The sequence below is a fragment of the Pongo abelii genome, chromosome 9, assembly GCF_028885655.2.
Source record: "Pongo abelii isolate AG06213 chromosome 9, NHGRI_mPonAbe1-v2.0_pri, whole genome shotgun sequence".
Lineage (NCBI taxonomy): Eukaryota > Metazoa > Chordata > Mammalia > Primates > Hominidae > Pongo > Pongo abelii.
Genome location: NC_071994.2, coordinates 8,864,265 through 8,887,596, shown reverse-complemented (window position 1 = coordinate 8,887,596; position 23,332 = coordinate 8,864,265). Strand labels below are relative to the sequence as shown.

Below are 23,332 nucleotides of genomic sequence, written 5' to 3'. Positions count from 1 at the left end.
AAAAATTTTACAAATTAGCCAGGTGTGGTGGCATGCACCTGTAGTCTTAGCTACCCCGGAGGCTGAGGCAGGAGGATCACTTTTGCCCAGGAGTTTGAGGTTGCAGTGAGCTATGATCGCACCACTGCACTCCAGCCTCAGAAAGGGAGAGAGACCCTCTGGGAAGCATGTCTCCAGCCAAGACCAGAGACAGGCACTTCAAAGGAGGAGGGGTTAGGGTAGGAGCTTCATGCTCAATGGATTGACTAAACATACACATTCAATAAGTTACATGAGGAGCTATGAATATTCATGAAGGTGGTTCTGACACATGCATATTGAACAAACATGCATGTAACATACAACCCATGGTCACTTTGGGGTGGAGACTTAACATTTACATGTATTATAATTAGGCCCTACATGGCAAAAGGTCTTTTCAGGACACAAAGACATGCAAGTGCAGGAGCTCTGTAAGCCAGCCAGAACCAGTCCATGGTGGGTGGTCATCTTGTCAGGAAAAAGTTACTGAAATCAGTCTCTTGTCCAACCAAAGCTGTAGTTATGGCTGGTGGAACAGTGGCTGGAGGTCAGTTAGTCAGCATCTGGTGGAGCTGAAAATGTTTTTAATATTGCTTATCTCAAAGCCAGTGCTTGGACCAGGTGCGGTGGCTCACGTCTGTAATCCCAACACTTTGGGAGGCTGAGGCGGGCAGATCACCTGAGGTCAGGAGTTCAAGACCAGCCTGGCCAATATGGTGAAACCCCATCTCTACTAAAAATACAAAAATTAGCCAGGTGTGGTGGCGGACACCTGTAATCCCAGTTACTCAGGAGGCTGAGGCAGAAGAATCACTTGAACCCAGGAGGCAGAGGTTGCAGTGAGCCAAGATCACGCCACTGCACTCCAGCCTGGGCGATACAGTAAGACTCCATCTCAAAAAAAACAAAAAACAACAAAAAAAAGTGTTTTTGTTTTGTTTTTAAGCTTTTTAGCTGCTACAGAAAAAAACAAAACAAAACCTTGTGCAGTTAGAACATAGTTTATTCATAAGTGGGGGGCAGGGGGCAGGAGAGGCAGGGCATGAAGGGGAGCCCTACATGACTTAACCCTTGCTTGGCATGGCCTTAGGTCCTGTTTACAATTTGGTATCTTATTGCCACAGAGTCTGTTCTGTCCATCTCATGATCCCTATTTTGTTCATTCATGCTGGGCAGCTGTGTCTAAACCATAAAGGGATGGAGTATAACAAGTTGCATCTGACCTCCCAGCCCATCAGCGCCAGGAATTGTTTTTTTTTTCTGAGATTCCCTTGGCCACGAGGTGGCATCTGTTCAGTCAGTGGGGTTTTAGGATTTTTAGTTTACATAACTGATTTGATAATCCAGGGCATTTGTTACAGCGTATCAAGGTGAGATTATGACTCAACTATTTAGCACCTCCATCTCAACATGTACTTCCCCAACGGTCATGGCAGAGGAAGAGAGGGCTGGAAAATTGAGCACTGCAATGACATATTTTGCCCCAAAACTGACCCCTTCACATTTCTTTTTTCTTTTTTGAGACGGAGTCTTGCTCTGTCGTCCAGGCTGGAGTGTAGTGGCCCAATCTCAGTTCACTGCAACCTCCACCTCCCGGGTTCAAGCGATTCTCCTGCCTCAGCCTCCTGAGTAGCTGGGATTATGGGCACGCCACCACACCCGGCTAATTTTTGTATTTTTAATAGAGATGGGTTTCACCATGTTGGCCAGGCTGGTCTCAAATTCCTCACCTCAGATGATCAACCCACCTCGGCCTCCCAAAGTGCTGGGATTACAGGTGTGAGCCACTGTGCCCGGCCCTTGACTCCCTTCACATTTCATTAGCCAGAGCTGGGCTTGTGGCCAGACCTGCCTTGAAGGAGGCAAGGAAGGGTATGTGAACATGAGCAACATCCACACAGGTGGACAAGGTGACCCATATGACTTTGGTTCCCTCTCTTTAGGAAGAATTTTTGGTTGTACTTGGGACAGTTACAGGCATGCTGCTATTGCCATGATCTTCAGGAAGCTGAAGTGATGAGCAGCACTGCGTGATTCTGAGGACACAGAGGGCCGGCGTCTAGGAGCTATCTCAGGTGGGCTCAGTCAGTGCCATCCTCCCTCTTGGTGCCTCCCTAGAAGTGCTGAGAAGATGCAAAACCAAAAGCTTTTACTCCAACATTGCTTAGCCAAGCTAAGCACATGCATTCCCTACGATTCAGCAATTCTGCTCCTGGCATGTATCCCAGAGGAATTGTCCCATGGGTCCACAGGGGCATATAAGAATGCCCATTGCAGCACAGTTCTGGTTGGGGTAGGGGGAGCTGAAGGTCATCTGGTGTCCACAACTGGAGGAATCGATGGATAAAATGGGATGGATGCACAAGTGGGCAGACAGATGGTGTGAAAGGATGGTCAGTCCTCATACGGACCAGTTTCCTTACTCTTAGGCTAAGGATTAGCATCTCCAGGCAAAAAGAAAACGTTTCTGGATTCCCTTGCCACTGGAGTTCTGTGGAAGAGAGAAATGGAGTCCACTAATGAGATGTCCTTTGAAAGATGTGGACAGAGGAAACAGGGCCAAGGAAGTTTGCTCTGCAGGCCCAGCCTTGGAGATGTTCAGTCCTGCAGCAGCATCAGGCTTTTGACTTTGTGGGTGTCAGGAGACAGGAGTGACAGTCCCACCCCATGTCCCAGGGCCCAAACCCAGCTTCTGGGGTGCTTAGAGGGAGTGGATGGCAGGCAGGACAGTATGTTCTGATCCCAGCTCCAGTGGGAGCTTCCTGGAGGCGACTTCTCTAGCCTTCCCATGTACTTGGTTAAGTACCCTGATTCCCTTAAATCCCCTTCTGCCAAAAACAGCTCGAGAAGTTTCTGTTTCCTGAAACTGACCCCTTCCTGATTTGGAAATGACTTGCCGAGGTGACAAAGCAAGTTATTGCCACATCTCAAGTTTGAGACAGGCCTCCTGACTCCACCTATAACAGTCCCACTGTCCCAGGCCCTTTTTTTTTCTCTTTTTTTGAGACACAGCCTTGCTCTGTCGCCCAGGCTGGAGTGCAGTGGCGTGATCTCGGCTCACTGCAACTTCCACCTCCCGGGTTCAAGCAATTCTCCTGCCTCAGCCTCCCAAGTAGCTGGGATTACAGGCGCCTGCCACCACACCCAGCTAATTTTTGTATTTTTATTAGACACAAGGTTTCGCCATGTTGGCCAGGATGATCTCGAACTCCTGGCCTCAGATGATCCACCCGCCTCAGCCTCTCAAAGTGCTGGGATTACAGGCGTGAGCCACCGCACCCAGCCCAGGCCCATCTTTCCTCTCCTAGCCTGCCCCAATCAGAAGGATCAGAAGGGGTAAAGCTGGCCCATGGGGAACCTGTGGCTGGGAGCCCATGAGGCAGGGGCAGCAGAAGAGGGAAGAGAGGGTTGGGACCTCTGTGGCCCTGGCTGAGGTCTGCTCTGATGGCATGGTAATGGAAACCTGCTACCAGATGACAAAACACTATTACCAAACAGTTGGGTGACCTTAGGAAAATCACTCAACCGCTCCTGCCTACAGATTTCCTCATCTGCGGGGCCCTGCAGAACTGTTGCAAGGATGAAATGAGGCAACGTACATGTGCCTGGCAGCAGAGCTGACCCCACACAGCTCAATCCTCAGTGTTTGCATGTTTGGGGAAAAAAAACAACAACTAGAGGAACTAGTTCTTCTTACCTGGGAAGATTCCTAAGCACAAATTAGGTTTCTTAGGGGCTGAGATTAGAAAAAGCTTAGTCTCAGACCCTAGACCTTATTAGCAGGCCCTTCCTAGAGCTGGCTGTAATCGGCACAGCTTGGGAAGCTCTCCACCTGGCCACTGCAGCCTTTCTGTTTCTGGCTTAGGCCCACTGGCCTGCCTGGCATGAGCTCCCTGGGGCAGGGAGCCTGCAAACCTTGGGAGTTGAGAAGCGCTGGCTCGGCCGGGTGTGGTGGCTCACACCAGTAATCCCAACACTTTGGTGAGGCTGAGGCAGAAGAGTCGCTTAAGCCCAGGAGTTCGAGACCAGCCTAGGAAACAGGGAGATCCTGTCTGCAAAAAATACAGTGGTGACTCACACCTGTAGTCCCAGCTACTCAGGAAGCAGGCTGAGATGGGAGGATCACTTGAGCCTGGGAGGCAGAGTCTGCAATGATCCCTAATCACACCACTGCACTCCAGAGCGCCAGAGTGAGATCCTGTCTTTAACCCCTCCCCGAAAAAAAAAGAAAGAAAAGTACTGTCCGACAGGTCAGGTCCACACTCTAGCTTCAGCCTTCTTCCTAAATCACTGAGTGGCCTTGGGCAAGGCCAGACTCTCTCTGGGAAGCAGAAAGGAGATTTTTCCCCTGCCTCCTGGGCAGGGATTCTGGAGAGCGCTAGTGTGTCTGGGTGAGAAGGAACTCTGTAGCTCTGCAGTGCCGGGTTCTGTCTGGAAGCCTTCTTGGGGCCTACGACCCTGCTATGGTTTCAATGTTTGTCCCCTCCCACACTCATGTTGAAATGCAATTGCCACTGTAACAGTATAAGATTAGACCCTAAGAGGTGGTCAGGCCATGAGGGCTCTGCCGTCCTGCGTGGACTCAGGCCGTTATCTTGGGAGTGGGTTCGCTCTCTCCCCTCACTCCTGCCATTCTGTCCTCTGTCATGGGAAGATGCAGAAGGGTCCTCACTGGGCTCCGGGCCCTCAACTGTGGACTTCCCAGCCTCCAGAGCTCTGAGACAATACATTTCTGTTTATTAGAACTTACCCAGTCTCAGGTATCTTGCTAGAGCAGCAAAAACAGACTAAGACAGACCCTCACCCCCATGAGCCTGCTCCCAACCGGGGCCCAAAAGAAAACAAGCCAGCGAGGGCACTGCGGAATGCAGGGTTTTGGGGACAGAGCTACAGGAGTGTGCCTTGGCCCCGACTGTAGCTTGTCTTGGGCCCCGACTGTAGTGTGCCTTGGCCCTGACTGTAGCCCCTTGTCTCCCGGGGCTCAGACAGCAGCCGCCAGCCCCCGGAGGTAGTCCCCCACCAGGGGCAGTGCGGCCCAGTCATCGGTCCGCAGGGCCACAGGCACTCCATCTGCCAGGGCCGCCTCCAGCCGCAGCAGCAGCTTTGAGTCCGGGGGCAGGTGGATCGCTACATAGTAGCTGGTAGGGGGCTGGGCCACCACCACAAAAGGCTCCAGGTGGCGGGACACCAAGCCCTCCAGGCCCTGTGGCCCAAGTGGACACCACACACGACTCTCAGCACCCTCTGGCAGGCAGGAATCCCAGAGCTCCTCAAAGAAGCCCAGCCTGGCCCCCTCTGGGGGCTGCGGGAAAGGCAGAAAGAGGTCAGCAAAGTTCACGAACAGGGGTGGCAAGTGCGCATGGCACGTGAGACCAGTGGATGTGGTGTAAAGGGCGTCGACGTCCAGCCGTGCGGGGGCCGGGCATCGGGGCTGCAGCGGCAGGAGCAGAGGGCGGGCAGGGCGGCCAGGACACAGGTAGGGCACATGGACAGCCTCCAGGGGTGCATACAGCTGTCCTTCCACACGGAAGCGCAGCTCCAGAGAGTAGATGGGCTCCAGCGCCTCTGGCTGGAGCTTCAGCACTGGGAGTGGGCCCTTGACCCGATGGGACCCCACGCTCAGCCGTACCAGGGCCGGGGCCTCCTGCACCATCAGTGCTGCCACAAAGCCCTGGTTCTCGGCCACCAGTGAAGAGGCCAGTGCAGGTGCGGCAAGCGAGGGGCCCAGGGCCACCCCCAACTTGGGTGCTGCCAGGTGTGCCAGCAGGATGTAGTAGAGGCGGGCGTGGTCACGCCCATCAGGGTCCTCCAGCTGCCTGGCCAGCACCTGCAGCAAGTCGACCAGGCCACCCCTCACCCCTGCCCGCAGCAGCGCCTGGCAGACCCGCAGCAGGCCCTGCTGTAGGTCCCAGTTCGTGCAGTGGGCAGCCGCGGCCTGTAGAAAGTTGAGGGTAGCACTCTGGACATCTCCATCTGCCACCTTTGCCAGCATTTGCAAGTGCCAGCAAAGAGCTTCATCTCTGCCTGGCCTGGACACCACCACCTGCCGCAACACCACCTTCAGGGGCTCCCTCAGCTCAGAGTCCACCTGATCCAAGAGGTCCACAAAGTGGGGAGCCAGCATGGGCCGGGCTTGGTACAGCTCAGCCAGTCCGTGGATCAAGGGGGTCAGCACTGTAGGTTCCCCAGCCAGGCAGCGGGCCACCAGATATGAGGCCTGGAAGCAGAGAGTGGCCAAGGCCCGGGGGCCCCCATCCAGGGCTGCCCACTGCCGCAAGCCAGCCAGCAGCTCTTCCAGGTAGTGCCGTGGGCTTGGAAGCTGGCCTTTCTCCTCTTCTTCGTCCTCGGCACAGAGCAGGCCCAGTAAATGCAGGCGGGCCAGGAGGGCCATTGGGTCATGCAGGAGACTGGGCAGGAGACCACGGCATAGCTGGGGCCCTAGCAGCAGTGGGGCAGCCTCCTCACCTTCGGGGCCCAGCGGCCAGTTCTCAGGGAAGCTCAGGAGGCAGTGCAGGTAAAAGAGATGGGTGGGCGGAGGCAGAGCAGGGTGCTGGGCAGCCAAGGTGAGCCGGCGGAGCAGCAGCGCTTCATCCTGGGCTGTGAACAGGGCCTCACCAAAGGCCGCCTTGAGCGCAAGCACGGCGTGCAGCAGTGTCAGCTGTGCTGTGCCTAGCAGCCGTACCAGTTGCGGCTTGAAGAGTGCCGGTGGCTGTCCCTGCAGACCCCGCAGGGCCCAGCCCAGCAGCCACAGGAGCTGGGCCTGGGCCACAGGAGTGAGCAGATAGGAGGTGTCCAGAAGCTGGATCACCGCAGCCCGCAGCTCCCGCGCCTCCTCAGGGCTGTGCTCTCGTGCTGTAAGGCTACGCTCCCCCTCTCCCTCCTCAGCTGCCGGCCAGCCGGGTGCCTGGGGCTGAAGGCGTCCATCGCCCTCCTCCACTAGTGTCCAATCCCAGGGACCACCCCCAGTTGGGGAGACCTTATCCGTGAGCAGTACCCCCAGGCCAGCCCCAACCCGGGACTGGAGCACCAAGGTGTTGCGCAAAGCAAGGGCCAGCAACAGGCTGAGTGGCTGGATGGGGCCTTCCTGCCCCAGCAGGCCCCGCAGCAACCCCAGGGAGCCCCCCAGCAGCCCGGGCTTGCAGCTCTCTAGCTCTCGCAGGCACTCGCAGGCGGTGGCCTGCAAGGGGCGCTGTTCCGAGGCGGGGACAAAGCCTCGCCCCAGATCGCTGCCCGCGGCCAGGCCGAGCAGTAGGGGCAGGAGCCGGCAGGTGGCGCCCGAGGTGGGGCCCAGCGCGCCGCCCGCCGCCAGGGCAGTGGTGGCCGCCAGCAGCAGTGGCCGACGGAGAGCAGAGGGCCGCGGGGGTAGGAGGACCAAGGTGTCCAACAGGGAGGTGGCCGCCACCTCGGCCGCAGAGGCATCGGGCCACAGCTGCGCAGGGTACTCCATGCTCAGGGCCAGCAGGGAAACCTGGATGGGGGATTAGGAGGGAATCACGAAGATGAGGTTCAGGACGTGGCGGGCTGGGGTGACCCTGCGGGCCGGGGCAGGGGACGCGTGGGGGCCTACCTTGGTCTGTTCGCTCAGCTTCTCACTTCTCAGGTCGCCCAGCAGGTCGCGACCCAAATCCTCCTCCTCGGGACCTGCCATGAAGGCGGACGGGCTGGCCCGGAAGGCCCCCAAGCGCTGGGCCCAGGCGTCCCGGCTCGGGGGCCCCATGGTGAGGCGCGCGGGCCCCTGCGCAGGGGAGAGGGACCCTCAGGCCGCAGCCACCGGGAGCGCGGGGCCCGCTGCCGACCCCAAGGTGCTGCGGTCACCCTCGGCCGCCGCGCAGATGCCGGTGGGACGTGCGCCCGGCTCCCACGGTGAAACCAGGGCTCTCGAGGCCGACGCCGGAGCTGGGCGCCGGGGCCCCCGCGGGACGGGACAGGAGCGGGGCGGGGAGGGTGCGTGCCGAGAGCTCGTTAGGCCGCAGCCCTCCCGCCCGCGGCCCGCACCGAAACCACAGCGCCACCCCGGCTCCCGGCGCCGGCGGTAACGGGCCGCGCTCGCCGCCTGACTCAGCCGCCGCGGGCGCTCAGGCCGGCCGGCTCCTTCCGGGCTGGCGGCGCGGGGCGGGGCGCGGCGCGGGGGCGGCCGAGGCCGGGCGGGGAGGGGCGGGGCGTAACGGGGCCACCGCCTCCCGCAGGTGCCGACTCGCCGGTTTCGCGGGGGCTGACTAACTGTCCCGCCGCGCAGGCCCCCTTCCCCGAAACCGCCGCAGGCCCGGGCAGGAAAGGCGGAGGGGAGTGGGTAGGGGCGGCGGAGCGGGGTGGGCCTGGGCCCCAGATGCCGGGTCCCGCGGGGCAGGGCTGCGATCCCGCGGCCCTCGGCGGACAGCGGACCGGCCCCACCAGCGCCCGCCAAGCCGCGCAGGGCTGCGGCCAGCGCGCCCCCCGCCGGCGCCCGGCCACACCGCACCCTGCGCCAGACGCGCGGCCCCGGGGGACGTGGGTGCGGGTCCTGGGGCTCCTGGAATGGCCGCTGGGGGTGAGCAAGGTGCGGTCGCAGGGCGCCCGCAGGAAGAGCGCCCCAGCTGAACCGGTCCGGCGGGCGCCGCAGGGCTTGGCTTCGCTTCCCTGACGCCTGCCCGGGCCCCCAGCCCGCTCGGCTTGGGGGCGAGGAGCCGGCGCCGCGATTGCGGCCAGCCAGGAGCTTCTGACCTTTGTTTGCCCGAGGCCGCGCTGGCGGCCCGCAGGGGTCGTGACGGCGAGGGCGGGGCAGGGCCCTAAGTCGAAAACAACGGGATCCATACTCGGGAAGTGCGGGCTGTCAGGGCCTGGCCGGTCACGGGGCTCGAGGCATGCCTAGCGATGGGGAAAACAGGCCCGGGAGGAGGGCGGCCTTGCCAACCGAGACCTGGGGCCAAGCCGGGCCGGAACCCAGCACTCCTGACATCAGTGGGCTGGATTCTGGCTGTTTGGGGGCATTCGGGGGTCTGGGCCGCGGTCTCTCCCAGGCCAGAGGCCCAGGTTGCAGGTGCCCCACAGACCACCGGTTTCCAGGGCACAGAACCGCGGGCGCCCAAACCCCACCACCCACCTCTGCCTCCAATTAGCCGCTTTGAAGATGAAACAGGCCTGAGCCCCCATGCAAGCCACTGCCAGCTGGCCTCTCCCTACCCTATCCTGCTCCAGATGGGAGGTGGTGGAGAGTTGAGGGATGGAGAGTGCCAAAAAGGAGGCTGTCTGGGTGCCCTTGGGGATGGAGAGATAGAGACCCACCCGGAAGGACAGGTCCGGCCAGAAGGCCCGGTCCCGGCTCCTCTAGGCCCTGGCTCCACAGTTGACTCACAGGCGGCAGCCCCAAACCACTTCTCTCTAGGTGCCTCAGTTTCCCCATCTATAAAATGGGAGTGATAACTCCCACTCAAGAGGCTGTGGGGTGAGGCAGCCTGGCTAATTAAACCTAAGATGAAAGAGGCAGGATGAGAGCAGCCCTGGGGAGGGGAGGCAGCCTGCAGTAGGAGCCAGTCTGGTTTCTCTGTCTGAGCCCAGAGGGTGCTGGTAACTGCACATCCCCGGCCCTCACCACCCTCACGGTGAGGCAGGAATGATCATTAAACTCCTTGCAGAGTTGAGGAGACAGGCTTCCAAGGGTCAGGGGGCCTGACACTGGCTCTGACCCCGGCTCAGCCTCTGACGGCATGGCCTCTGCACACCTCCTGCCTGAGTCTTGGCTCCTTGAGGCTGAGGGTCTGGAGGGAGGGAACCCACTTGTGGTCTCCAATACTGCAGTGGACGAATCCGCATGGGCTTATTGAGGCTCACAGCAACCCCAAGTACCGAGGGTGGGTACCAGATGAGGAGAGGGAAGCCCACAGAGGTGCAGTCTCTCAGTCACAGAGCCCCTCAGAGGTGGAGCCTCGACTTCCACAAACAGCCCCTTGTTGCATCTGACCTGGTCCTCCCCCCACACCAGGTACCCTCGGCCCTCTTGGGTGTCCAGGTCCCTGGATGGGCCCGGTTCTCACCTGTCTGCTCCCCTATTGGCGGGTGGTGCTGGCTCTGTCCCTGGCAAGGCCAGGCATGGAGCTGAGCTCAGACTGTCATCAGACTCACCCCGGACAGCAACAATCCCAGTCAAGGGCCCAGGTGTGGGCCACTGCCGGATGCTGAGCTGGGAATTCCCCACTCCATGCCCTCCCTCATTTCTTCTCCTCCTGCTGAGTTTCTGTCCTCCCCATGCAGCCCAGTTGTGGGCAGACACTAAACACAAGGCTTGTAAAAGGGAAAGTCTGTTTCCCAAGGGGTCCTGAGCCTCAGTTTTCTCATGTGTAAAATCGGGCTACAACAAACACACCCTCGCAGCACTGGCTGCTGGGGATACAGGAAGGCTTAGGAAAGAACGAGTCAATAGGCAAAGCCATGGAGATAGAGCAGATAGTGGGTGCCGGGCCAGGGGGAGGGGAGACACAGTGACAGCTAATGAGTACAGGGTTTTCTTTGGGGCGATGAAAATGTTCTGAGATTTAGTGACGATGGTTGTACAGCTCTGTGAGGTTACTAAAAACCAGTGAATTGTACATCTTATAAAAGGGTGAATTTGATGGTATATGAATTCTATCTAAATAAAGCTATTTAAAATGGTGTTTAAAAAGGGGTCCCAACCCAGACCAGCAGGGGCACAAAAAGTAAAAATAAAAAATAAGGCCGGGCGCGGTGGCTCATGCCTGTAATCCCAGCACTTTGGGAGGCTGAGGCGGGCGGATCACGAGGTCAGGAGATCGAGACCGTCCTGGAGAAGATGGTGAAATCCCGTCTCTACTAAAAATACAAAAAAAAATTAGCCGGGCATGGTGGCGGGCGCCTGTAGTCCCAGCTACTCAGGAGGCTGAGGCAGGAGAATGGCGTGAACCAGGGGGTTGGAGCTTGCAGTGAGCCAAGATCACGCCACTGCACTCCAGCCTGGGCGACAGTGAGACTCCGTCTCAAAAAAAATAAATAAATAAAAATTAAAAAGTAAAATAAAAAGGGGTCCCTCAAGTTCAGAACTTGCACTGGTGGGGAGGAGAACCAACAATAAACAAGAAAGACAAAACGAAATGCCACGGAGTCAAAGTTTTGGCAAAGAAAATAGAATAGTGGGACAGAGGTGGCGGGGGACAAGGATTTAGCTGGGGTGGATGGAGAGGCCCCTCAGAAGAGGGGACATTTGGTTGAAACCTGAATGAAGAAAGGTGGCCAGTAATCCAGTAGGGAAAAGTGTTCCAGGCAGAAGGAGCATCGGGAGGAGGGGCCAGAGCTGGGAACAGGCCAAGGCTTGTTCAGGGGACGCAGGAGACAGCAGTGTGGCTGGCATACAGGGACCCAGCTGGAAGGGAATTGGGAGGTCAGCGGTGGCCCCAGCACGCCAGGCCTCAGGCTCTTATTCCAGCTGCAGTGAAGCCACTGGAGGGTGTGAGCCGAGGGGAGGCCTGGCCTGGGTTTTAACAGCACCTTGTGTGGCCCACCTGCCTCTCCAACCTCAGCTCCCCTACCCCCTCTTCCCCCAACCGCACGGCCAGGTTGCATTTGGGTTCGCGGTACACACTAGGCTCACTCCTGCTCAGGGGCCTTGGCATCAGCTGTTCCTTCTGCTGGTCATGGTCTTCTCCACTCTGCACAGCTGGCTCCTCCCTCTCATTCAGGCCTCAGCACCCCTACCTGCCATCATCACATTCTCTCACCAAATGTTCTGTGTGCATCTTATGCTTCTGCTTACTTGTTTCCTTATTTCTTTGTCTGCCTTGCTTTGTAGAATCTCAGTGCCTGGCACAGCAGGTTCTCAGGAATTAAGGGATGAATGAATGCCATCTAGCTGGCACTGTGCTGCTAGATGAACAGAGATGTGCTGCTAGATGTGGTGAACAGAGCACAGGACGCCAGCCTTCGTGGCACTCACAGTTCAACTCCGTGTTTCCCTGCCATCACATACATCGTCTGTCTCCTGAGCTGCCCGTGAAGACAGCCACACCACACACTGCGGCCTGTGGGTCAAACCTAACCCACAAGGGTGTTTTGTTGGACCCATTCCATGTTTTAAAATTTTTTGATTAGCTGGGTGTGGTGGCAAACACCTGTAGTCCCAGCTACTCAGGGGGCTGAGGCAGGAGGATCACTTGAACCCAGTAATTCGAGATTGCACCACTGTGCTCCAGCCCAGGCGACCTAGTGAGACCCCAACTCTTAAAATTATTTTAAAAATAAAAAAATTGAGCTAACATTTAAAAATTAGTTGATATCACTTACAAATCTGGACTTCTGGCTTCTCTTGGAAAATGGAAAGCTGTGAACACCTGGGGTTTGTGCACCTGAATGACAGGATTGTGACTGCCGTTTAGATAGGCACATTCTCTCCCGTCCCCCCCACTCTGTTCTCCCCAACGGCCAGGGCCAGTTGTGTTTTATCACTGAATTTGTAGTATTGTCTTCCTATATCTATGTCTCCACCAAAAGTTGGACTGTGAAAGGTGAATGGGTCACAGGAGTCAAGAAAAGATATTCATTCATTCAACAAACATTTATTGATAACCCACTTTGTGCCAGGCACAGCTGTAGATGCTGGAGATACAGCAGTAGACAACACCACCTCCCACCTGAGGCCCCATTCCACATCCTGTAACTCACTTATGCAGGGAGGGGTTCCCCTGGCCGGCTTCACTTTATTTACCCAGTGTCCTGTCCTTCTGGACATTGGAGTTGCTCCCTTGATGGGGAAGACTGCCCCTTGTGTCTAGGGACATCTGTGAAGACTTCACCATAGTATCCACCGAGCACCCACTGTGTATCAGCGCATCAGGGCTTGGCACAACAAAACTGCTCAATCAATATTTGTTGAATGAATGAACTAACTGCACCTCTCTCTTGGACAGATTGTGTTTAAGGTTGTTTCTCCTGGATTCACCTCAAAGGTAGGCACATACCAGGTGTTCACTTAATGTCAGTTGAATTCAAAGGTCTGGCTGGGATCAGAGTGGAGCTCACAGCCCTTGGAAAGGCAGGGGAAGAGGCAAACACGAACGCCCCATCCCTGCCCTTAAGTAGGTCAGCGAGTGAAGGAAGCCCAGCCAGCGCCAAAGTGTCACGATGAGAGTGTGGGCTTCATGGAGGCCTCTGAGGAGCGGGGGCATCCCTCCACGTGGGCCTGGGGCCTGAGGAGGGTATGAAGAGTGGCTGTATGAAGAGTGGCTGGGGGCGCGGGTCCCAGGCTGAACCTCAGCCCAGGGCAGGCCGTGGGTAGGAAGCTCTCTGCGGTGGCCGCAGCAGGGCAAAGGAGGCTGGGCCTTTCCCGGTCTGAGGTCCCCAGCCCTCCGCGCTCCACCAGCCTGGCTGCACCTGAAATCCACCCATTTGGGACAAGGAGGAGAGTTTTTGAGGATGCATAAGTCCCAGTGGCCAAGACGCGGGGATCTGTCGGGCTCTCGGCGCACTCCGCGCAGTTGAAGCCACTTCCTCCGTGAAGCCCTCCGGGCAGAAGGCGGGTTCTCCGCCAGGTACTCGGTCGCGCGGTCCGTGCCTCCCCACACACCGGCCAGGGCCGCTCCCTGCGGCCCTGCGTGCCTTTTCCCACAAAGCCGGCGCCCAGCAAACACCTCCCCGGCTGAGCCACGAGTTGCTCAGCCAAGCCTTTGGGATCCCGCGCCGCCTGGGCCCAGGCCCGGTTCAACAAGTGCGGACCGGGCCGCCCGTTCCCGCCCGGCGGCTTCGCGCCTCCCCAGGAGCCTTGGGCGCGCCGGGTTGGGCCGGCCCTAGTGGGACGAAGTTTCGTGTCATCACCCGCGGAGCGTGCCAGCGCCGGTGCAAATAACGTTGCCCCCTCCCTCCCTGCTCCGCTCGCTCCGAAACTCCAGTTTGCAAACGCCAGTACGCCTGGCTAGGAGGTCCCGCGGGAGCCAGGCCGGCTGGGCAGCCAGGGGCCGAGTGCCCGAAGCCCGCCCCCCGCCCCGCCCGGCCGCCCCGCCCGGGCCGCGAGGCCACCTCACCCGCAGCGGAATGGAAACCGGTTCGACAGGTAACAAATAGGTGGGTTGTCACCGTTATTTCCCAACGCATGCGCCGTCGCTCCCCGGGCCACCCCAAGCTAATTAGATCAGATCACCGCCCCCCACCCCCACCCCCCCGCCCCAGCCACCAACACACAGCGCCGCGAGCCAATAAAGCGTGAACCCGTCCGTCCGGCTCGCACTTTAAGACTTCCCGAGCGGTGGCGGGGGACGCCAGTCGAGCCGGGAGACGCTTACCTGCCGCTTCCCCGCGCCGCCCGGTGCACCTGGCCGCAAGGGACCTCGTTCGCAGGGAAGACGGCGACACTCCGCGGAGGTGGAACCGGCGCGCGCCGTCCGGGCTCGGACCTTACCCGGAACGTGAGGGCGCCTTAGCGACTCCTTCCCTGCTGTGCCCCGTTCCCGGCGTTCAGCCCGGCCCCGCAAAGGTGGGACGGCTCCCGGCTTCAGTTACGGAAGCGGCCCGTGTCCAGCGACGAGGGTTCGAAAATGCCGCGCGCGTTCCTGGTGAAGAAGCCGTGCGTCTCCACGTGCAAGAGGAACTGGAGCGAGCTCCCCGACGAGGAGCGCGGCGAGATCTACGTGCCAGGTGAGGCTGCAACCGCCCTCCGGCCTGGGGCGCCCGCGGCGGCGTCGAGGCTGCGGGCGGGCGGGCGCAGGTCCGCGGAGCCAGGCGGCAGGCGCGGTGTGGGCGCCGGGGCTGAATGCGCCCGCGGCCTGGGCTCGGTGGGCCCGTGGCTCTCTACCCGGGACTCGGGGGGCGGGGGCGGGGGCGGGGCCGGCGGAAGAACGCTGGTTGGGGCGGGGGCTGCATGGTGGAAGGGGAGCCGCTCGAAAGCCCGGGGGGCGCGGAACCGCGGCACAGAGGAGGCAGCGGGGTGTGTCACCGCTCAGGCGACCCTCGGCTCCGACGTCGTAAATCCAGAAAACCGGGACTTGCATGAGGCGGGAGGAAGGCACTGGAGCGATGCCACTTCGGGGGGCGGGGAGTGAGCTGGAGTTTCGGCCGAGATTTGTGTTAAAAGACTTAGAGCTTCAGCCGCTCGCACGGGTCCTTCCTCCTCCCCCACAACACTGGTGGCCGGGTCGGAGTGAGGGTCGGGCCGGTGGGGGGCGTGGGCCCCCAAATTTTCGTTGGGCTCCGGCTGCTGGTCCCGCGCAGTGAGCCGACACGGTGGGGCAGGCGCCCGCTGCGCTCCGCTTGCCCTTAAAGCAGAGGTGGGATCGGGTCTCACCTCTGTTAGAAACGCACTTCCTTCACCTTGCGGAGGGCACAATTGCATGGAAAGCAGCCGCAGGGAGCCCACCCCACAGCGGAGGGCCAGGCCCGGGGAAGCTGGTGTACCCAGTTATTTTTGGCAGACGCCTAGAGAGCGTCGACTGTGAGAGTTGCTTCTTCCTCCAGCGGCATCTTCCCCTGAACGCCCCAGGAACACTCCTACCCCTTCTGTCCTCCCCCACCCCCAACAAAGTCTTTGGTCTGAAGAAAGCCTGCTTCCTTCCGAACGCCCCCTCCCCAGGCCTTGGGGGCGGGGCGGGGACGCTCTGAACGCCCAGCCCAGCCCCTCCGAGGGGGGAGGGGAGGAGTAATTAACCAACTGACTTTGACCCTTGATCTGCAGACTCCCTGGCACCGCCCCAGGCCTTGTAGGAAAGTGGGGAAATGAGGGCAGCAGTGAGGGGCCCTGTGAGGGCTCTTGCTCAGTTTCCCTCCTGAATAAGCTGTTGGAGACAGTGTCCTGGTGAGGTCTTGGTGGCCTGACCTTCCAGGACCCAGTGGTCTGTGGCGCTGGCAGGATGTTTCACAGCTTAACCTGATCTCAAGGGGACCCCTCTTCCACAGTTCCTTAAAACAAGGGAATGTGCCGGAAGACCCTGATAACCCCAGTGGGGAAACTGAGGCAAAAAGGGAAGTGAGTGGCCTCCTCACCTGAGGCAGATTAGGGTGTGGGCTCAGAATCCTGTTTATAGCTTCTTGCTTGGCCACGCTCCCTGGTGAGCTGGCTGGTTCTCTACCTGGGGGTTGGTAGGGGCATGCAGAGGGCCAGAGCCCCCTCCCCGCTCCACCCTCCGCCCTCCGCCCTCCACCCTTACCTGTGTTTGACTTGCTGCTTAGCTGCTCCTTGGGATCTGATAAACTGAACTTGGACCGTGGTAAAGGTGAGCTGAGCCCTGAGCCAGGCTCAGTGTGCTGTTATTTTTAGTTTTATTTCACATCCCAATCAGTAACAGATCATGTGTTGACTTTTACAAAGGACAAAGAAATTCCACTGGTTGAAATCATTGACTTCTTTTTGTCCTAGCGATTTTCTCCGCCACACTTCTAGTGACCACAGTGGAAGTGGCAGGGGAGACTTATGCCCCAGGGGCTTCCCGTCAGGTGCAGGGGAGGGCCTCTGGGTGGTCCAGGCCCCCCACTGCCACCATCCAGGTGAGGGAGACCTGCCGGCTTCTCTGTAGGCTCCTCCAGGATGTGTGGCGGGAGTCCAATCTCAAGGAGGAAGGGAGAATTTGTCCTCATCCCCATGGCAAGGAGAGAATCCTGTGGCTCAAGGAAAGGGCAGAAGATAGAGAACTTCATTTTATCTCTGAAAGTCACGTGGCCCATTGGAGAGTTTTCCCACAGTTTTTGGCAATGAGAAAGGGAATGTCCTCAGTCCACGCTTGGGTGCCTCAGATGGCTGGAGAGTGGGGGTGTGTTTTGTGCTGGCCTGTCCCCTGGCTGGGCCATTCCATCACCAGCCAACCATGACCCCAGAGCCAGCTGGGCACGTTTCCGTTCACCTCACAGATTCCTGTTAAGTTGTGACCAGCTAAGCGTTGACCCCATTTCCAGTGGAGGGCCCAGGAACGTGGGAGTGTTTGAGTTCTGACCTTCCTGCCAGGTTCCTCTGAGACCCTCAAACCCTCCCAGAGACCACCTGGAAGGAGAAGGTTTTACCAGCCAGAGACGCTGGGCCCCAGCCCGACAGCACTGATTCCAGGGCCCCAGTTTGCCAATCGCATCAGCCTCTCTCCCCAAGGCAGAATTCTAGAGCTTCTCACTCCCAGGGCAGAATCTTTCCCCTGGGAAGAGGTGAGGATGGTTGCAAGCACCCTGGAGACTTGAAAGGATTACTGGCCAGGAAGCCACCTTGAACTGCTCCCCCCCAGCCCCCCCAACCACCTTCCCCTCGCCTTCCTTTGTTATGTCAATATGGACTTGGAGTGACAGGGAGTAATGCTGGTTCCTTGAGGATAAACCCAGGCACCTGTACCCAGGGGGTAAATTCTACCTCCTGGACTGACCAGGGAAGGGCTCCGGGAACAGGGTTGAAGCTGGTTCCCCTGAGCCCCACCCCATGCTGAGTGAAATCTCCAGGCCAGGAAAGCACCTGAGGACAGACTGAGGCTGGAAGCTGGAGTCAAGGAGCATCCCAGGGCCTCTCCCAGGCCTCCCACCACTGCTTCCCAGCCTCCCCTCTGTCACTGGGCTGGCTACGGTCTGCTCTGCCACTCACCTGGTGGACAATCGAGCTCAGGGAGGCCAGCAGGCTGGGCGGTGGGACACTGGAGCTTCCTTCAAGGAATGCGGTCCAGCCTGGCTCTACCACTAGGTAGTGTGGGCACTTGGGCAGATCTCTTTCCAGCTGGTCAGGAAGGCTGAGCGTGAGCTTTGGGGCCCAAGGATGTGTCAGGGGTGAGGATAGGGAGAGCTCCGGCCTCCGATGGGATGGTTATCCTATAGTCATTCCTGGGCCGTGTTTGGCAGCGAAGGAGATGTTTGCTGTGCTCGCCAGGGAGCGGGGCTGGGAGAGTGGACAGCCACACAGTGGACAGAGACAGAAGAGCAGCATGGGCCTGGGCAGCCAGCTAGATGAGACTCCTACCTGTCCCCCGGGATCCTGTCACCCAGGCTGCTAGGCTGTCTGTGTTGAGCTTGGGTGTCCCAAGGCGGAAACCTGGCAGATGACTTGTCTCAGAAAGAACAGGTGAGGGCGAGTCCTTTGGCCGCAGGGAGGATGGCGAGGGAAGCTGGCCATGGGTGAAGTCGGGGCTCCTTTGTATCATCGGCCATTTCAACAAGTCCTGGACAGAGTCCCACAGAGGCACTGGGCCTGTGCCTGGCTGGGTGGGGGCTGCAACAGGAAGCACTGCTCCCACTGTTCTGGGCGGGCACCCTGGCACTAGGGCCGAGGCACAGTTTTAACTTCTTTATGGATACCCAGTGAAAAGCGGTTGGGAAAGAGGGAAAATATACTGTCTGAGGGGACCTGTGGCAGTTCACAGCGTGGAAACAGAAGGCCAAGAGACAGGCCCGTGCGTTTCCGGGCTGGCCTGCCTCTGGCTGGTGCTGGGTCCTTTTGGATGATTGCTAGCTGACCTACAGGGACCAGAGGAGATGGGCACGGGGGGCACCAGCCCTTCCTGATAAGGGTGCAAGGCTGCTGAGAACCAGCTGCACTGTGCTGACATGCTGGGCCCTCGTCTCACCTTCAGAACTGGGCTGACCCCCATGTTCTGGGGCAGCACCCATGTGGTCAGTGGGGCCCAGGAGGGGGTCATCCTTGCATCTGCTTCACTTACTCTCCCCAGAGAGCCAGGGACAGGCCTCATGCCCAGCCCTGTCCTGAGGCCTTGGATGGGGGGACCCGGCACTTTCCCCAGCATCTGGGCCAGCAGCTTTCCATCCAAGAGATGGAAGACTTACAGAGGCTAAGGCAGGAGACAGGCCTCGATGGGCAGCTGCCCTGGACACGGTCCCTCGGTGTCCATGCCTCTGCTCTGGGCCTGGCCCTCAACATTGTCCAGGTAGAGGCAAGTAGGGCCAGCAGGAGGGGACCCATAAGCCCCCAGGCAGTAGGAAGAGGACCAAGCTAGTTTGACCTTGCCATACTCCACAGCTGTGGGCGGGTGCTAAGTGGTCATAGCGCCACCGCCTTGCCGGAAACATCTAATTAGGGACAGAGAGCACCACAAGCAGGGCCCAACCAGTTCTGCTTCCTGCCTCCTGCCACTCAGCAACACTCAGTGCCAGGTGACACGCCAGTGCGCACTCCCTGTGCGTGTGGCCGCAGAAGGGACATGCTTATGGGGGTGGCAGGGAGACAGGTTTGGCGGGGTGGGTGGGATGAGGCAAACGTCCCCACCCTGGCAGCGGGTGGCCGCCCATCCAGCCTCCTCTGCCCCTCGCTCAGTGTGGAGGTGGACCAGAGAGCCAAAGCAGGCAGGCCCACTCCCTGGCCCCGGTCTCCCAGCACCAGCTCAGCCAGGTTTGTGTGGAACAGCAGAGGTGGGCAAAGGACACAGGTCTCCTCCCAAATGCATGGATCTCAGGACCCTAACCATGAGCCTCCCCTCTCATGGAGCAAGGCAGCCCAGAGCAGCCACCCTTGTGGGCTCAGCCCATCCCTCACCTGCTGTCTCCTGCCCTGCTGTGGTGCAGCTGGGGGACCTTGCTCACACCATCCAGTACTAACAGGCAGAGGAGGATAGAGGTTCCTGTTTGTCTCCACCTGGATTGAGAAATGGAAACTGTCATCCAGCTTTGAATTCTCAGCCAAGGTCTCCAATAGCTGGTGAGCCTGCATCAGAAGCTCACCATCGCCCCTGCCCACCCCCAGCCCTGTGGGCACAGACAGCTCCTGCGGCAGGGGAACAGGCTTGGGTAGACAGCCAGACCCCGACGACTTGAGCCTGACACTGAGGCTCAGAGAAGGGTGCAATGCCAGCCCAGAGGCCAGGCTGGGGCCAGGCGCTGGTGAATCAACCCTAGGAATGAGGTGGCTCATTAAAGGTCCCCGGACAGACGGACGCCAATGCCTGCAGGACGGGTTCTGGGCGGCGGCGGGCGCATTCTTCTCTCTCAGACCTTTGTTGTGTTTTGAGGGGGCGAGAGCTGGGGCCTCTCCCGAAACTTCAGCACTGTCAAACGCAGCCTTGCTCTACAATCACATTCCTCTGCTTCCCCCACGTCCCTGTCCTCCTGGGAGAAGAGGTGAGGGCGGCAGCCCTCCTGCCCGGGCCCAAGCCCGTTCTCTGTCTCGCCGGCTGCAGGATGGCAGGGTGCACAGGGCCGTGCTCCTGCTTCTGCAATCCCACATCAGCCTCCCTCGGAAGCTCACTTATCCTTTTGGTCATAGGCCCCTCGTGATTTTTCCTTCTGAAGCTTGGAAGATGTCCTTAGCTTACAGGTTTCAAGTACTGAGCTCAGGCTCTTTGGAAGAAAAATATTAAGTTGAAAAATTTGCCCCAGCTCTGTTGGCTTTGAGAATTGTCTGTCTGTGTCCCTCGAGAGTGCTCTCTTTCTGGTCCTCTCTAGTCAGCACTGGGCTCAGGGTCTGCAGCCAAAGCCTCCCTGGCCCGTTCGGTGTGAGGTGTCTGCCGTGGGGCGTGGCTGCATCCAAGGGCTGCCAGGTATCGGTGCTGCCGCTGCTGAGGGAGCCCAGCCCGACATGCCCCGGCGAGCGGTCCTGCCGAGGGGGAGGGTTGCATAAGCCTGGGCAGGCTGCCGAGACTGTTAGGCTGCATCCACCTGCGGCTCCCTGACCTCCTCCCAGTTCCACCCACCTGGCCTGTTTCCCTGCAGAGCTGGGACCAGCTGGGAGTGGAGAGCCTGGAGCCCTAGGGTGCAACAGCAGGGACCGGCCTGCTGGGGTGGGGGTGGGAGGCAGGACTAGGACCACCCAAACCCCCAAGGCCACCAGCCAGATCTGTTGGAGGAGAGGCCTGGAGTGGCCCAGACCACCAGGGACCCTTCTGATGAGGTTCCAAGAGCTGTTCCTGGGCAGAAGGTCTCCACTGGTGCCCTTTGTCCCTGCAGGAGAGAGGATGAGGCCTGGAATTCAGAGGGACCGGCCCAGGTGGGGCAGGCAGACAACTCCGGAGGGATAATTGGCAAGGCAGTTCAGTCCTCCCAGTTCCGCTAAGACACAAATTACTCAGCGGGCAGTGGCGCTTGGCTGGCATCACCTGCAATTACCTTAATAGGGCGGGAGGGTGGTGCAGCAGTGGTGGTCGGGGCAGCCCCGCTCTGCTGCATGCCTGCGATGGGAGGGACAGAGTCTCCAGGTTCCAGCCGTCTCACGGCTAGGGAAGCTTCTAGAAACTCGCTGGACCCTCTCTTCTCTACCAAGCCTCTCACCTGTCTGTTCTCTCCCCAGTCAGCCTGGGCTTCTGCCCACCACAGCCCTACCGGGAGCCGGAACCCTCCGTGGCCGAACCCCCTTCCTGCCCCCTGGCTTTGAACATGAGCCTTCGAGACTCTAGCTACAGCATGGCCCCTGGGCCCTGTGTGGTGGCCCAGCTGCCCTCTGAAGACATGGGCCACTTAACAGGCCCCCAGAGCAGAGACCATGGCTTCCTGCGCACCAAGATGAAGGTAATGCCACTCACGCTGTCTCCGAGGGCCGGGGGCGAGCGTGTAGACCTGCGTCCAGCTCATGAGACATGGCACAAATGAGATGTAGGCAGAGACTGACCTGGGACCTGGGCCAAGGTTTCTGCAGAGGAGTGCCGATCTCCGGGCAGACGGCACAGAGCTGTGGTCTCTGGGAGGTGGGCACCACCCTCCTCAGGGGCACTGGGGGCTGGCATCCACGTCTTCCCAATCTGCCAGCCTGTGGCCCCAACTTCTGGATGTGTGTCAGCAATGCTGTCCTCACCCACAGATGACCCTTGGGGACAGTCCCAGTGGAGACCTGTTCACCTGCCATATCTGCCAGAAGGCCTTCACCTACCAGCGCATGCTGAATCGCCACATGAAGTGTCACAACGACGTCAAGAGGCACCTCTGCACGTACTGTGGGAAGGGCTTCAATGACACCTTCGACCTCAAGAGACACGTCCGAACTCACACTGGTAAGTGGAAGCCCATGGCTGGGAGGAGCACACCGGATCCGCCTGGCCGCGGCCGTGCAGGAAAAGTCCAGCACCCCCTGCTCTCCCTCGGTGACGGGCAGCCTGGGAGGGCATCCCAGAGCTCAGGGCCAAAGTCCTCCTGAGCTCATCAGTTAGGCGTTTTGATTTGAGAGTCACTCGGGAAGTTGGTGTTGGACAGGCCTCCGTCCATTCCTTGGCCCTAGAGGCAGGGGTCCTGTCTTTTCTGTGTCTGGAAGCAGCCGACAGCCTCTGAAGTCCCTGCCAGGTCTCTGATGCTGGCCCCTGTCCTCCCCACAGGCGTGCGGCCCTACAAGTGCAGCCTGTGTGACAAGGCCTTCACGCAGCGCTGCTCTCTGGAGTCTCACCTCAAGAAGATCCATGGCGTGCAGCAGAAGTACGCGTACAAGGAGCGGCGGGCCAAGCTATACGTGTGTGAGGAGTGCGGCTGCACATCTGAGAGCCAGGAGGGCCACGTCCTGCACCTGAAGGAGCACCACCCTGACAGCCCGCTGCTGCGCAAGACCTCCAAGAAGGTGGCCGTGGCACTACAGAACACTGTCACTTCCCTGCTGCAGGGCAGTCCCCACCTGTGAGCGGCTCGAGCCCTGGGGGTGCTCCTGGAGGCCCCGAGAGCATCCAGGATTGCCTCCCAGCTGCCTGGCCAGCCCACCCTTCTGTGACCTCTCACCCGAACACCAGTGATCAGGACTGGAGCCCCCGTGCCTTGGTCTCCCCCCGGGCACACGTGCTCACTCAGGCCCAGCAATGACCTCTGCTCATTTTTGCATTTTTGACTTATGGGCCGAGGCTGTTCTGAGCCTGGGAAGATGTGCCTATGTCAGGAGAAGGGATGAGGCCAAGGCTGCCTTCAATTAGAAGCAGCCGCCCACAGAGACAGGCACTGTGTGCCTGGCAGCAGGACTTCCTACCCAGAGGAGGTTCGAGCTAGGATCCCACTGCCCCTGCCTCTCAGCACAGGGCAGGGGCTGCAGGTCCCCAGTGGACATCAGAGTCAAAAGCACTGGCAAAGGGTTCCCCTGCAAACAACTGCGGTGGGGGTTGGCTGCGGACCCCCCAGCTGGCAGGGCTTCTAATGCTCAGGGTTCTGGAGGGCTCTGTCCTTCCGGCAAGGAGAGGCACACGTGTGCCCAGCCATGTGTGTGCGTGTGCTTGTGTGTGCACTGCTGTGTGTGTGCATGTTCACGTGCAGGAAGCCTTTCCACATTTCACCTCATTTCTACGAAATAAACTGCAAGGTGCCAAGAAGGTTTTATTTCCCTTTTTTTTTTTTTAAAGATGACAAATGTACAGATGTTAATATATTTTTGGTGCCAATGGTGATGTTTTTAAGAGTGGGATGGAGCTGGCTTTTCTCCATTCCCATGCACTTCTATTTATCCTGGACATTTCAAACCTCCTCTGTGCCTTGG

The 23,332-nt window shown here is 59.3% G+C and overlaps 3 protein-coding genes across 10 annotated transcripts in view; 1 reads left to right on the top strand and 2 right to left on the bottom strand.

Annotated features, from left to right (window-relative positions):
* Positions 1-1,003: 1,003 nt before the first annotated feature.
* Positions 1,004-8,133, bottom strand: AP5B1 (adaptor related protein complex 5 subunit beta 1). Its single transcript, XM_003777706.5, has 2 exons — positions 7,589-8,133; positions 1,004-7,489 (listed from the first exon to the last, which is right to left on the bottom strand). Exons 1-2 carry the CDS (start codon positions 7,736-7,738, stop codon positions 5,003-5,005), a joined length of 2,637 nt encoding a protein of 878 aa, XP_003777754.3. The 5' UTR covers positions 7,739-8,133; the 3' UTR covers positions 1,004-5,002.
* Positions 8,134-14,159: 6,026 nt separating this feature from the next.
* On the top strand, positions 14,160-23,168 carry OVOL1 (ovo like transcriptional repressor 1). The gene is made up of 4 exons (XM_024255338.2): positions 14,160-14,631; positions 21,185-21,402; positions 21,692-21,881; positions 22,200-23,168. Exons 1-4 carry the CDS (start codon positions 14,532-14,534, stop codon positions 22,493-22,495), a joined length of 804 nt encoding a protein of 267 aa, XP_024111106.2. The 5' UTR covers positions 14,160-14,531; the 3' UTR covers positions 22,496-23,168.
* Positions 16,148-23,332, bottom strand: part of LOC112135488 (uncharacterized) — a 44,517-nt gene continuing 37,332 nt past the window's right edge. For 3 of the 8 annotated variants that reach the window (XR_010141710.1, XR_010141701.1, XR_010141703.1), the window contains exons 5-7: positions 19,439-19,537; positions 17,912-18,160; positions 16,148-16,584 (exon numbers count right to left, since the gene is read on the bottom strand). Coding sequence is in view for 1 of the 8 variants with exons in the window: in XM_054525622.1 (XP_054381597.1) it covers positions 16,535-16,584; positions 17,912-18,110; positions 19,439-19,813 (624 nt within the window). In the remaining 7 variants the exon portion in view is untranslated. Of the gene's footprint in view, positions 16,585-17,542; positions 18,235-19,438; positions 19,944-23,332 lie in introns of those variants that run through there. The other 5 variants (XR_010141700.1, XR_010141706.1, XM_054525622.1 and 2 more) reach the window with 5 other exon arrangements.

Excerpts from the sequence above, each read along its gene's own strand:
- AP5B1 (XM_003777706.5), bottom strand. The coding sequence starts at position 7,738 with ATGGGGCCCCCGAGCCGGGACGCCTGGGCCCAGCGCTTGGGGGCCTTC. Across the intron at positions 7,490-7,588 it reads AGCTGAGCGAACAGACCAAG|GTTTCCCTGCTGGCCCTGAG; the intron begins GTAGGCCCCCAC and ends TCCCCCATCCAG.
- OVOL1 (XM_024255338.2), top strand. The coding sequence starts at position 14,532 with ATGCCGCGCGCGTTCCTGGTGAAGAAGCCGTGCGTCTCCACGTGCAAG. Across the intron at positions 21,403-21,691 it reads TCCTGCGCACCAAGATGAAG|ATGACCCTTGGGGACAGTCC; the intron begins GTAATGCCACTC and ends CCTCACCCACAG. Across the intron at positions 21,882-22,199 it reads ACACGTCCGAACTCACACTG|GCGTGCGGCCCTACAAGTGC; the intron begins GTAAGTGGAAGC and ends TCCTCCCCACAG.